Raw genomic sequence first — 14,268 nt, 5'->3', positions numbered from 1 at the left:
TTTTTTTTTTTTTTTTTTAGTGGGGAGGGAAAAGAGAGGAAGAGACCACTGAGATTCCACAGCTTCAGTAACTTTCATCATCTGTGTTTGACAGATGCACACAGCAAACCCACCCTACAATTGTTTGCAGAGAGGGATGCTAACAATCTTCTTTAGATTAGCTACAAGCCCGTAATTACAGCCATCAGACAAACAGGAAAAAAATTACCTAAGTTTAGACTGGAGAGGTAATACTCTTCCCTCAAAATCACAGCCTAAAGAGGTTGTTAGATGTTAGTGTTTCTAAGAAGAGGGGCTGAGGAAGACTGCTGGGGACAGGTCCACATGCCTCACTTAAATCGGGGAGGCCTACACGTCTGCTTGGTGATGAGAAGGAGCCTCAGAACAGCCACAGGAAAACAAGGACCATTTGAATGGTCCTTAAGCTGCTTCGCTGCAAGACTGCTTAGCGTATGTTGCTGCCAAAGCAAAGAGTGGTTCTCAAATAAATACCTTTATTGACAGCACTTACCGAATTGGATTAGGAGGGGGAGGAGGGAGTGGAGGTGGTGGCGGTGGGGGTGGCACTGGATTTTCTGACTGGTGTACTCGTTTCTGGAGTTCATCGACTGCGTGAGAACAAGAGAAAACCAGAATGATTTTCAGGGAAAAAGAATGGGCGTTCCCCGTCCACTCGCATGGGATTTGAAACTACAAAAATCACAAATAAAAATTCTGCTTGCAAAACACAAACACAATAAAGCCACAGACTAATTCAAAAGCAAATGACAGGGCTTCCCACTGCCTGATGTATTACCAACCCGGATTAGTGTCATTTCTTACCATCCTCTGCACCAGGAACAGTGATCAAGTTGCAATTACTTTCCATTAAGCCAACAATTTACAATCAAGACAGCTTATGAAGATAAAATGACTACCTCCATAATACTAAACTCTTCGTATAAAACAATAAAAGCACTGCAAAGGAACCAGAACGGCTGCTGCACTGCCTAGTAGCAGTCTTGAAGCTTAGTCCATATAAAAACAACCACTTATGTTATATTTCAGTTTCTAGTCTTGTCCTCGAGTCCCTTCAACAATGTTTGTGGGTTTTACAATCACATTAACACACTACCCAAACAAACAAAAATCATTCTCTCCTGTCTCACTTGTTGCTGTGTGGAGCAGGCTGCACAAACAATAAGGAGGCTACCTCATTAAATAGGAAAACTGGGAATGAAACATGCACAGAATGCTGCTGGTTGCAATTAATGGAGGGATGGGGGGGAAATAAAAATATTGTCCCCTAATCTCATTTAGTTACAGTTGATCTTAGCAGCTCTTCGTAAGTACAGGGGGAATTTCACATGCAAGCATGAACTGGAATTTCTAAAATTCGATCCCTGATTCCCATTATTTTTCAATTAATAGATGAATGACATTTTACACTGTCAGAATTGACTTTATACAATCCTGATATTGATGCTGTCCCTTCCAAAAATAAAATAGACAAGGAGGAAAGGAATAGCATGAATGCATGTCCCAATCAACTTTGTGGCTTGATATAAATGAGCAACGACTTCTTTCTAGGTATTTGTAAAGAATCTACTATTTTACAAAACAGCACCCAGATTTTTCTTTCATAACAATTAAGCTTAATATTAAAAAAACTAATCAACGTTCTCAAATGTGGGAAAGACTATTCGGCTGACTTTTATGGGACAATTGTTGTGCTTAGTTAGAAGCATGGCCTTGAGCCCTCAATTAAAGAAAGCACTGTTGCTATTCAGGAAATCCTAAGCATGAACAGGGCATGTCTTTTGGTGCTTCCCTAAACTGAGGCCTGAGCACCTGGCTGAGCAGATAAGCATGTGCTTAGGTGAGCCAAGGCTGAACACAGGGACTTTTGTCAATGCCTCCCCAACCATAACCACTATGGCCCTACCAGTGCTGTTACATTATTAACACACGGGTCACATTTTCAAAGCTTTTGATACAAGATGAATGCATAAGTCTTGCAGAGACTAGTGGGATTTCCAAGTACATCTCCTATGGTTTTCACATTTAGCTGCATGTGAAATGAATTATAGCACGGCAGAGCAGACTTGATCAATTGAGTCTGCTGGAGTGTGGCAATTACCACCTCCCACGTCTTCAAAATGGCAGCCTAGAAATATATAAGTGGTGTGCATCAGGAACTGGGAGAACGTCTGTTCACCAGGGCACCACAAGGGAAGACTAGGTCTAATGGTTACAAACTGCTGGAAGATCATTTTAGACTGGACGCAAATAAAAACTTCTTTACCATCAGAGTCTACAGTGTCTGCAAGAGTCCCCCCAGAAGTGGTGCAAGCACCTATTCTGGATACCCTTAAGATATGCTTGGATGCTTACCTTACTGGGGTGACCTGACCCCAGCTGACTTCCTGCCCCTTGCGCGGCAGGCAGGACCCGATGCGTTGCGAGGTCCCTTCCAGCCCTAATTTCTATGAAATCTATGAAAATGGCAGCAAGGGCATTTGAACTAAAGCTTGTTCAACAGGCTTTAATTCGAGCACCCTTGCTGCCATTTTGAAGCCTGGGGATGCTGATACACCAGATTCTGTGGCACTTTAATTAATTAGAGTGTCTCTTGAAGCTGCTCTAATTAAAGCCCCCCCTGCCCAAAGCACAAGTAAAAGTGCCTAAGAAGACCTGCTGGTACAAGCCTGGGATCAACTGTCAATTCTCTGCTCTCAAAGTCATGCTATAAACTGGGAGAAACCTTAGGCAGGCATTCAGCTCTTCCAGCACCTTTGGACCTTCATTTAGATCTTCTGTGACGGTTGGAGCAAAAGGATCAGGAAGCTGGAGACCTGACTCATACAAAGAGTCAAAACCAGTTAAATATTGAGGCTTGCCTGAGCTCTTATCCAGAGGGAAGGTAAGTCTACAGTGATATGAGAGCTGTAAAAATGAAAGATGAAGAGGAATTATTTACTCTGGTACCTGATCAAACTAAAAAAAAAGAATGTAGGAGGACTATCAGGAAAGCATTTTGGAAACAATGTTACCCAGGACTTCTAAAATTAAATTGAACAAAAAAGCGTCTCGAAAAAGATGTTCTAGGGAACTGCCTCTATCAGCTTATGCCATGCTCATCACAGTTTACGATCATCTAACAATCCTATGCTGACCCAAGGATGGACTAGACGACCTAATCGAATCCTTCCAGCTCTAATTTCCATGAGCCTGCAATTCATTTGACACACGCATTCATGCAATATTAGAAAACTATTTTTTTTAGAAGCTGTCTTACAACCACCATGGCCTGCTTCTCTTCTGTCATTTTCCATCTACATATTTCAGTCACCATACGGTAGTAAAATAGTAGCTTGCCTGTTATCAACTAGGTTTTTAATATATTATAAGGTGGCAATTTTAAATGAAGAGAGTTAAATAAGTTTTTAGCATCTAATGCACAGGATGTTGTAAAGCTGGCCAGGTACCATTCTGATAAATAAAACTTTGGTAACAACTAAATTGCAATAGTTGCTCCACACTGTATACACACAAGTCATTTTCATGAGTGTTTTCAATGCTTTATGTTTAGTTCTTGACAAACTGGACAAATAATAGCCAGAAAGACTGACACATTTATATCAATCAGAGAGTAACAGGCCGATGTTTAACATGATGCATAGGGAATTAGACACAACTCCCATGGATTTTAGCCATTAAAGTCAACAAGAGTTGTGTGCATGATTCCTTTGCAGAGTGCTAGATGCAGTATTTACATCTTAAATGTCAGAAGACCTTACAATGCCAGGGAAAACCCCCCCTGCCCCATGTCAGCAGGATTTTTCCCCCCTCACAACTCCGTCTAAATCATTCCCTCAAATTCACTGACAAACATTGGCACAAGATTACAAAATGCTTGTGTGGACTCTCGAGTAGCTTGATAATTTCCACAGGTGGAAACACAAGAAGCCTTTCCATCATCTACGCAATGTGGGTACTACAGCCTGATAATCAAGCCCACATATCACATGCAGTATCTTTGTGAAAGAATTAGCAGAGCTGTCATGTTCTATTTATGTCTTTGAATCTATCAAAGGTAGAGGTTGTAGCTGAACTTGAACGATTGCTTTTTCACGTGTGAACATTGCATTGAATCTCGACTTATTTTAGATTTATCTACACATTGCCATTATATAGATCACAAAAATATTACAAGGTTTTTTCTTTCAAACATGCTAGATATTACTTTTCGAAGACTGAGCGGAGCCACTGAACTTTGTACCGTGAAGCACAAGTTAGGATCTCAGTAATGGTTATGCAACTGCTGTTCATAGTTGGGTCTCAAATGTATCCTGTGTAATTCTATTAGGCCTGCACCAGTTACACTTGAACTGATTTCACTTCTGAACTTAATTCAGTTGCATGATTTTACCTGAATGCTTTAGGTCCTTAGCTTTTTCTTCAGAGGTCTGACACTTCAGTTCCAATTCTTTTTTATCGTCTTCCAGAAGTTCTAGCTGTTGTTTAAGACGACTGATCTCCTTATGTAATGCTTCATTTTCTAGCTGCTCTTCTAATTCTTTGACCTGAAATTCACAGACATTGAGACATTCTTACAATGAAAAGGAAATTTTTTTTTGTCTTTTGCCTTTGTGAACAGCCCAGCAAACACTGTAGGTCTTCAGAATAGAAGATTAGGGGGAACACAGTAAACTGCAATCATGTACATGAGGAGATATTAAGTGAACAATTTTGAATAAGAGTCACAAAGATCTCACCATTAATTTTCTAATCTAATCCTGATTTGATTTTACAAACATCTCCAGCCCTGAAGTACAACTGCTAAGATTTTTTCTTCATAGGAATTTAACCACCTTTTTAGAAAAAGAGTTTCTTAATGTTTCTTCATTTTGAAGCGATAAAACATTAATGCACTTTTTTTTCTAAATGATCACTTCTGTTTAAAGGTTATTATTTAAGCTCGCTTTCCACAACTCATGCAGCTGCCATTGGGTGAATTACAGAACCACATCAGCTTAAGTGGCAGTATTCAGGTATGCTGAAATAATCACTTCCATTCCCATTAAATATATACAGTTTGGTCTAGTTTACAAAATCAGAGCTTTTCTGCAAGCTGGAAATTACATTGAACATACATTTTTAAATGAATAAATCAGTGAGTGCGGAGTACAGATTTTGCTGCACCTGTGAAAGCAGAGAAAGGGCGTATTGCCCGCCAGCATACAAGCACCGACAAGCCAGTTGCAGGGGAAGCTTCCCAGCGGGTGGCAACTGACCCCAATGGAATAAAGACATCAGCCACCCATTGAGAATCTGCCTCAAAATCTTGTTTCAACAATACTCAAATATTAAGGAAGTGAAACATCTATTGGGTTTTCTATAGCTTCCATATCTAGGGCATTTTCCAGTTTCTATCATTTTCAACTGTAGCATTTACATTTCCTTCTACTGCTTGCATTCCTCTCTGCATCTTTGAAGCCAGGATCCAACTTGTTACTGCAAGGACCAGCTTGCCCATTGTGTTGTTAATCTTTCCTGAAAGCCAATCTAGGTCAACAAGGTGCCACCACCTTTGCCTTCTGTTAATTAAAAACAGCAACAATCAAAGTCTTAGGTCTTAAGCCATATTTTTCACCCACATTAGCGATTTAGTGGCTAGTCCACATAAGAAATTTTGATCCTCTTATCCAGCAAGTAGGATCATTCTTGCATCCCCCACAGTAAAGGATCTTGTTCTTAAGGCTCGATTCAGGAGGGGACATGATTAAATTTGTGCCTACTCAGGACTTAACTATAAGCATGTACTCAAGGGAAGCATGTGTTTCACAATTGTCCCCTCAGTATGGATACTTTCCTGAATCAGGGCCTTAATACTGGAGTGTTTTTGTTCCAGTCCTACCACTGAAAGTGTTCATGATATTCTCTTCAGCTTTTAAAGTTCTCTGAGACGGAGATTTGATCTTTGCACAAGAGTAGTGATTTTTAACCTATGGTCCACAGACCCCTAGGTGGCTGTAAAGGTGGCAGCTCTGCTTGGCAGGGAAGCGCTGCCAGTGCTGCTGCTGCTGCTGCTGCTCCAGCCCCACCCAGGGCCAAATGCCACTGGAGTGCCAGCAACAGGCAGCCCAGAGCCCCAACAGTGCCAGCAACAGGCAGCCCTGCTTCATCCTACCACCACTGCTGCTTCATGGGGGACTCAGTGATGCTGCAGCCCCATGGTCCCTCTGCTCACCTGACTATATCAATCTACAAACCAGGACAGGCACATGTGAGTGTGTGCATGTGAGACAGGGAGAGAGAATGTTTGCTATACTAACAATAGATTTTCAAAGAGGTTCATGTCCCCATTCAAAATGTTTAAGGGTCCATGAATGAAAAAAAAAAGGTTGAAAACCACTGCACTAGGGTAGGGCTGAGTCCAGTTAATAAACAGGCCTTTCTATAAGTCATTAAGTAAGAAAAGCTATTAAAAAATCCTACAGTAGGTAAAACATTCTTGTATTACCTTTTTTTGGTATTGCAGCCTCTCTTCTTCTAGTGTTTGGGTCAGCTGTGCGTTTTCATCCAAAGCTTTCAAAAGCTGTTGATCAGGAGCAGCATTTTGCAGAAGCAGCTGACTCTGTCTTTTCAACTTGTTTTGTTCAATAAACATCTGCCCAAAACAAAAACCCAAAGAGCTTAATAATGGCTAAGAGAAGTTTCCTGCCCTAATCAGAACCAAATAAATAGTAAGCAAAGACGCGCTGAATTACTAGCTGGAGACTGGGGGAGGAGAAAAGGGTCAGGTACAAACATTCAGTTTCTACTGAATCTCCATTCTCCTGGTAGAAATCAAAAACATACAATAATTCAAGCTTTTTCTCCTGGAGCAAAAATGGCCACTCTGGGAGAAAAGTAACCTGGCAACAACCAGGGTTAAATCACTCTTGGGAGAGTTTCTCCCAGAAGACTGAATGTCTATACACTTTCCTTGGCTAAACTCCTCTTGGGTACTAGAAGGAGAGGAGCCAAGGGAAAGACTCCCATGATTTTTTTAGACCAGAATCACTCCAGTCTGGAGAATGCATGGGGAACATCTGCTCCCCACATCCTGTAGACCAGGGGGTGAGAGGAGCAGCAGCCACTGCTCCCTGACTCGTCCCCAAACAGGGCAGTCCTCTGTTGTGGGAAGAGGCAGATGGCAGTGCTTGGAAGCTTGGCCACAATGGAAAATGCCCCTGCCTCACTCTGCCCTGCTTTGGGTCAGCCTGTTGTACTACGTAAATTGCCAATTGCTCAAATCATGAGCAAGACCTTATAGCTGCAGAGTTCACCCATGAAGCTCTTCCACTATGGGGCTAAACGAAGGTCTGTACAGTACAGCTCCTGGGCCATTTTTCTACTGGAAGAAATTTCTTCTAGTAGACATGACTGTCTGTATACAAAGGTGTAGGTTGTAGCTGTGTTGATCTAAGGACACAGGCATATGTGGTTCTTTGGGTAAATCCAATCTCTTTAGTTAATATATTTTGTTTAATTTTATTTTATACAGGTAGAATAATAAATAAATAACACAGTAATAAAAGATATTTGATAGTTTTTCTTTAATTTTATTTTATACATGTAACTGTCTATATACAACGGTTTCAATAACTAAATTAGTGAAGTATCTCTTTGTTAAGAGAAGGTTGTCAGGTACAACTAAAATGATGTGTCTGCAATACTCCAAAATCAAAATGAAAAGCATCTCTGACCTCTGAAGAAGCTGAGCAAGTAAAATCCATTTCTCATCATCAGGGTAAACTTAGCCACCCAGTTGAGGGCCTAGACAACATGTCTCTGAAAAAGGTACTATGGAGAAGTTTCTACCTTCTTCAGATTTCAAGGGTGAGGGCAGACTCTGACCTTCCCACCTCCTAAATAGTTCCTGACAGGAAATTCATTTACCTGAGGGGTGGGTGGGTGGGAATGCGTGCTTTTTGTGTTGCAGCCAATAGTTATGTAATCAATAAATAAATAACCGTATCTGTTCAAACAGAGAAGACGAAGTCTGGCTGTGTAGTGTAGATGGGGCCCAGATGTGCTCCATTTACCTTTAAAATAGCTTCCACTTCCATACCTTCTACTTTTACTTTTGAACTCTTTACTATTTCTTTCCTTTTCCAGATAGTAATGCCTTCATTTTGGGGAGAGCAAGGAGGAAAGAAACAATCAGACAGGGATCGTTGCATCAAGACATTTAAAAGGACCGTCCGGATATCAAAAGCTTACTTAAAATACAGACTTAGCTCTTCCTGGCATATTGGGAAGCTCCAGAAAGAAGACTGTTTCCTTGCAACAAAATTCTGCAGTTTACTTCCATTGAAGCTCTACAGTGCTGTTAGTATCAGGTTGTGCCCATAGTTCAATGGGGCAAGGGTGGAATTGGGTCACACAAAAAATACAGGACAAGGCCCGAAGAAGACCTAGACATTGCAACAGAAGTGTCAGGTCACTAGGATACGAGATGTCTGGTGAACATGCCAAATGGGCAGCATAGTTTTTGTTTTCCTGGTGGGAGAGGCGCTATTTTGTTTTTTTGGTTAATGGAAAAGACACTCCAAGTACAGTGTTTGTCCTCATATTGTTGAGAAACTGATTCACGGTGTAGCAAAAGCTGCATGATGTTTCAGAACCAAAATACAAGGAATGAAAAGTCCGATGACATTGTGTCATTCTCTTCATACTGTTCATTCACAAGCCCAAGTTACAAGTACAACATGCTGACAAAATCCTTCTCAACATATTATTATTGGACATTTGCACCGTATTTTAAAAAAGGAAATGCAATCAGAGGTTCACTTGGGCTCTTTCGTCTGGATTTGTAACGAGCATCCATCTAGCACTATGGACAGACAAAACTTGGATGCACCTCAAGTCCTGTGTTATTACTTGGCTGGATCCATTTGCTAAGAAAGGGGACAACCTACTGACCTTGCTGAACTTTAACTGGCAATGCAGCCTGGATGACTCAGATGCGACCTGCGTGCAAAGCAAAGTGAATCGAGGCGATCTTAATAAAGCCAATAAGGAACACTTCATTGGGTAGAGCTGGGCAGTAGGACAGTCGCTGAAGACGGAAAGAATCGGTGAAGAGGAAACTACAGATGCCGGCTCCAATGCTGCACTCGTTAAAAAAAGGCCAGGAGGGTTGTGTGAGGGCAGAAGTTATCACCTTGGGACTGAGGAAAACAACTGTGATGACTTCCTTTTGGAGGCAGGGTAAAGGTTTATCTTCAGTTATGGTTGTTCTGCTCCCGAGAAGGGGGCCAGGACTATGTAGTTTGGGTCAGCTTCACTCACAGCCTGGTCACCCTTGTTCAGTACATGCCCTTTTCCACTTCCTTGTGGAAAAGGGGAAGGAGGGGGAGACAGAGAAAGCACACAGAAAACAGAGCGGTTAATTGTGCAAAGCTTTCCCACAGAGAGCTCACTACATGGAACTAATTGTCCCACACGGCGCTTGAATACGGCAGTGATGGGTGTTTTCTATAGAAAACACTAAACAGGGCAGATGGCTGTATTCCTGTCTAGGGTGGGCAATGCCACTCTGCATCTCCTTCTGCACCTTCACACATTGCCAGAGGCTATAACTGTCCTCCAAATATCTATAAAAACATAATCTTTTGGTAATGATAGAGCTGTGGTACAGATCATCCCACACCAAAAAAGAAACTCAGAGCTAAGCTAACATAAAAATCAATTGCTTGCATTGGAGCGTAAGACATATCGTTTTTTAAAATGCTCACCATGGATCTCACTGCGTAGATGCATGAACTCATAAAATTAGGATAGTTCAGAGTGGGTCAGTTTTTGTACTGGTATGAAATTGTATCACACTAGGCTCAAACAAAAGTGCAACTATCATCCAGCTACATTGGCTCAGCCATCTCTGGGGGCCAGGGTGGGTGAAGGGGGGTTAGACTACTAGGCAGTCAGGAGAGAGATATCCTGATGTCCCTGCTGTTGTGCTTCTCTGGCGTTCCCCTGGGACTGAAGCCACTGTGTCTTCCAGGCAATACGGCCCAGAAGTGACCAGGAGCCTCAGGCTTTCACTTCCGCTAGTCTCCGAGATTGCCACTCAAGGAGTTCTGGCACAATTTTACACCACACAAAGGAAAACCATGGGCACCCCCACCTCAAACTTGCCCATGCAATGAATGTGTAACAGCGTCTGCACTGCATCCTCCATCTGCATAATAGGCCTGTTGTGGGAGGTGATTTTCCAGAGCCACACAGGACAGACTACTTTGATGCAAACTGCTATGACAGAGCTGCCAGAAGAAGAAAGATGACATCCAAGATGCCTAAAACGTTGCCATCTCCAGACTACCTGGACACGGAAGAAACTGGCAGACTGCTGGGATGATCTGCAACAGTGACAGGACTTCAGGATGAAAAAGGCCACTTTTTTCAAAGTCTGTACAAGGGTGGCCCTGGAGCTAGAGGTGGACCACCAACATGCAGTCCCTTTCGACATGGAGTGATGGGTGGCACGGTTGATAGAAACTGGCAAAACCCGACAGCCACCAGTCTATAGCCAACCAGTTTAGCACTAGCAAATCTTCTGCTGGGTATGCCAATCAAAACGTGTGCACAGCCATCAAGAAGGTGCCTTACCTCGTCTTTCCTCCTCTTTCCCACTCCAAAGGTGGTCACTGACTGATTTACCTGTATGAGGCTCACCAACTGCGTTGGTGAGACTGACATCATGGACACCCTAAGGCTTTTTGCTCTCCCCTCTGAACCTTGGGTTATATAAAGAGAAAGGGCCATTTCTCCACTGTACTGCAGAATATTCTGGATCATCACCCTGATTATTGAAAAATCAGAGTGACAAAAAGAAAAATGAAATGCTGCAACTCTGACGCTCAGATTTTCAAAAATTTAGGAAACTGAATATTCATTTCGATTCGTTTCAAAACAAAATCAGAAAAAGAATTGAATGCAACAGAAAAAGTCCTTTTCATTCAAAAACTTTTTCATATTCCTTCTAGCTTCTAAGACTAGCTCTACTAATTACTTTAGCAATTCAGGAGATAATGTACATACATACTGCTTACCATAGAAGTAAAGTTGGAAAGCCCTGTTGCAGCAAATAATTACTATCTGTAAGTTTGACTCTGCAAACATGCACTGGAGCAATTTTACTCACATGACCACTAAAGTTATTTTCATGAACACGTTCTTTTAGGGGCATTTCCTAAACTAAAGAAACAAATTATTCTCTGAAGTAAAGGCCAAATCCTATTCTACTTATTAGGAGTATAAATCAACTTAGATATCCACATATAATCCTTTCCAATCCTGATTGCATCCCTGAAAAATAGGTAATACAAACGCTGTGTGGGTTCTCCTCCTGGCTGCTTCTTTATGACCTAGTCTTAAGGGTAAGATAGCAATGTATTGCAAAAATAGACACATTAATGGTCTTTGGGGACTTGAAGAGGCTGGAATAAAGTCATACTTCAGTGCCTAGTAGGTGGACAAGAATCTTACCATAAGGTTTAATTTACTTAAGCTTCTGCAAAAAAGACCAAGATTGAAGTTATATCAGTCTTGCTCCCACCCAATGGCACCCAAACTCAATGCACTCCATCTTTCCTTTCCTTGTGGAAAAGGAGCTGGAAAGACAGCAAAAGTGAACAAGGTAGAATGTGGAAGGGAATAATCTCATTGCACAATTATTTGGGAAGTCAATCTCTGAGTACTGATAAAAAGACATTTTTTATTACTTTTAAATAGAAATTTAGTTGCCAGGAGCCACTGTCTAACCTGCACGCTGAACCTGAACACCAACCAAAGTGACGGCTGACAGGGCAAAAGTACAACTCACAGAATTACTTGTTCTGGGGTGGACTTTAACCAGTTGATGGATTAGTTCTGACTTTGCCATTTGTCAGACAGTTATCTGCAGAACACCCCAATCAATGCTAGAAGCATAAGCCAGCATGGGAGGAATTTAGTGAAAGTATTTCTGCAGTTAGTGCAAACAATAGTTTGCTTCTACACACAGCTCCACCTAAGTCTCAAAGTGACTGATGAAGGATGCTACAAGTCATCACCCTGGGCATTTATACACATACCTTTGTCTGCTCCGATGCGCTGCAAATCCAGCGCACTGCAGCAGACTCGATTAATTGAGTCTGCGGAACAAGCGAACTGATGTGCCTGGTGCTACATTGCATGAGGTTGTATAAATGGTGAAATGCACAGAAAATGGAGGCAGTGCACTTTTGAACCAGGACACCTTTGATGTGTTTTAGTTCAGAAGTGCACTGCCACCATTTTCTTGGCACTGACGTGCATTTTGCCGTTTATACAAATGTACACGCCGCACCACTGAGTGCTTTTAAAAGCACCTGGGGCTGCTCCATGTATATGTGTACAAACGCCCTAGGTCACAGATGGAGCATCACAAGTGCAGAAAGTCTGAGCCTTGGCCTAGTTCCTGCACCAGTCTATTGACCGTGCTGGGACAAGAAGCCAGAGGTGCAATCCCAGCCCTACCAAAATCAACTGAAGTTCTACTACTGACTTTCCGGGGGCCTGGATTTCAGGCCAAGTTTCAGCTCCCAAGTCCCTGTTTTCAGCACAATACAATATTCTCAATACCTGTTTGTTACATTTATACCAAGTGTGAAAAGGGAACTTTTCATGGTTAAAGAAGTTAAAATATAACAGCTTATCATCAAGTCCCTGTGAACTTTGATCCTCCAAGTAATGCCCACAGTACAATGTAGATGATTTCAGACCAACCCTTGTCCTCACAGCACAAGGAGAGGAAAGAAACAACCCTTTACAAAGAATTATGAAACATATTCCCTTATTCATTTATAAATCATTAAATCATTTGCTATTGGGATTGTTTCCCCCTGAAGTCATGTATGCATGAAATTCCAAAAATGTTGAGAAAATAGTGAAAGTATTAAAAAGAGCTCATTATTTGGTTCATTAAGAAAAATAATGTTGCAATGAAGCAGAAGTGCACTACAGGTGGAACTACAGCTTCCATGATAGTCCCAGGGTGGTTCCTCATTTTGGCAGGACCTCCACCTCATTCCAGACATGCATGCATACACACACAGGATTTCAGCTTTCAGCTCCCTGCCAGGATACCAATTGGCCCTGGTTTCAGCCTCTTGGGACTGCTGCTTTGTCCACTCCACATTCCAGCGAGGAAGCAAAAAGTCACTTTTGTGGAACGGGAACACAGCTGCTCTCTACCTTAATCTTCAGGTGCTCATTGTCCTTTGTCAGACAGGTGCATTATTCCCTGGTTGTTCTGTAACCAGAAGAACAGAGCCACATAGGCTACCACAAAAGGTGGGATGGAGGGGCTTTTGTCTCTGATAGATGATATTTTTAAGGCACTGCTCCTGCACTTTTCACAACAGAAACTGGTTAGCTGAGTGGTCCCATCAGGTTGAGGCCTGAAAAGCATGAAGTGGTACCGAACTCAGAGAAGCTAGTCTGGATTTAGGAGTGGGCCATCAAATCTTGTCCCATCTCCAAATCAAAGAAAATATTTGACATGTGCTTTGTTGCTAGTTCAGAGGCATTATAGGTAAATGACATTGGGGCTACTTTATTAGCTCCATGGAACAAAACCTACAGCAGCAAAAGTCCTTGGGCTTTTTAAAAACTGAAATATTTGGAAGGGAATGTATATTATTAAAACACATTAAGAAAGTCATCAATACTTTGCCTACTGACCTATACAAACTCTTGCCATTCTGCCCCAGCACTGTGCATCACTGACCACAGCCCAGGACGGGTTCCAAATCCACCCCGTCTAAAGTGGGTTTGTACGCATGCTGAGTACTACTCACACTCACTCAAGGAAATCCAAACACACGGGTTCTATGCTCAGGGCACAGTCCAGCAAATTACTTTAAACATGAACTTAACTTTGAAGTGGACACAGTGCTCAGCTGATGTGAACGCTCTGGTGCTCACCAGCCTTTCCTGTTGGTTGACAGTTTTTTCATTGTTTTGGTGGAATTTAGCCACCAAGGGAGAGGATGCTAGTCATGACAAAACAGACACCTGCACAAACAGAAATGTCTATTCATAATTTCATAGATGTTAAGGGCTGGAAGGGACCTGACATTCATCAGGAAAATGGCAAACGATCAGAGCGATACATCTGGGGATCACTGGAATTTGCAGAATAGCCAGAGAGTCAAGCAGCCAGTTCTGGAACAAGATACATACTCCCTTACCAAATATTAGCTGAGATTTTCAAGG

General features: G+C 42.0%; 1 protein-coding gene across 3 annotated transcripts in view; it reads right to left on the bottom strand.

Annotated features, from left to right (window-relative positions):
• The window catches only part of SHTN1 (shootin 1), a 91,635-nt gene that overhangs the window by 21,983 nt on the left and 55,384 nt on the right, over positions 1–14,268 (bottom strand). For all 3 annotated transcript variants that reach the window (XM_019555987.1, XM_019555986.1, XM_019555985.1), the window contains 3 exons: positions 6,506–6,652; positions 4,412–4,565; positions 512–608 (listed from right to left, as the gene is read on the bottom strand). In XM_019555987.1, coding sequence (XP_019411532.1) covers positions 512–608; positions 4,412–4,565; positions 6,506–6,652 — 398 coding nt within the window. The remainder of the gene's footprint in view (positions 1–511; positions 609–4,411; positions 4,566–6,505; positions 6,653–14,268) is intronic.

Source organism: Crocodylus porosus, unplaced genomic scaffold (genome assembly GCF_001723895.1).
Source record: "Crocodylus porosus isolate Cpor-Errol unplaced genomic scaffold, CroPor_comp1, whole genome shotgun sequence".
In the NCBI taxonomy this organism is placed as follows: domain Eukaryota; kingdom Metazoa; phylum Chordata; order Crocodylia; family Crocodylidae; genus Crocodylus; species Crocodylus porosus.
Note: the sequence above shows the minus strand (reverse complement) of the source record. Positions and strands in the feature narration are given on the sequence as shown.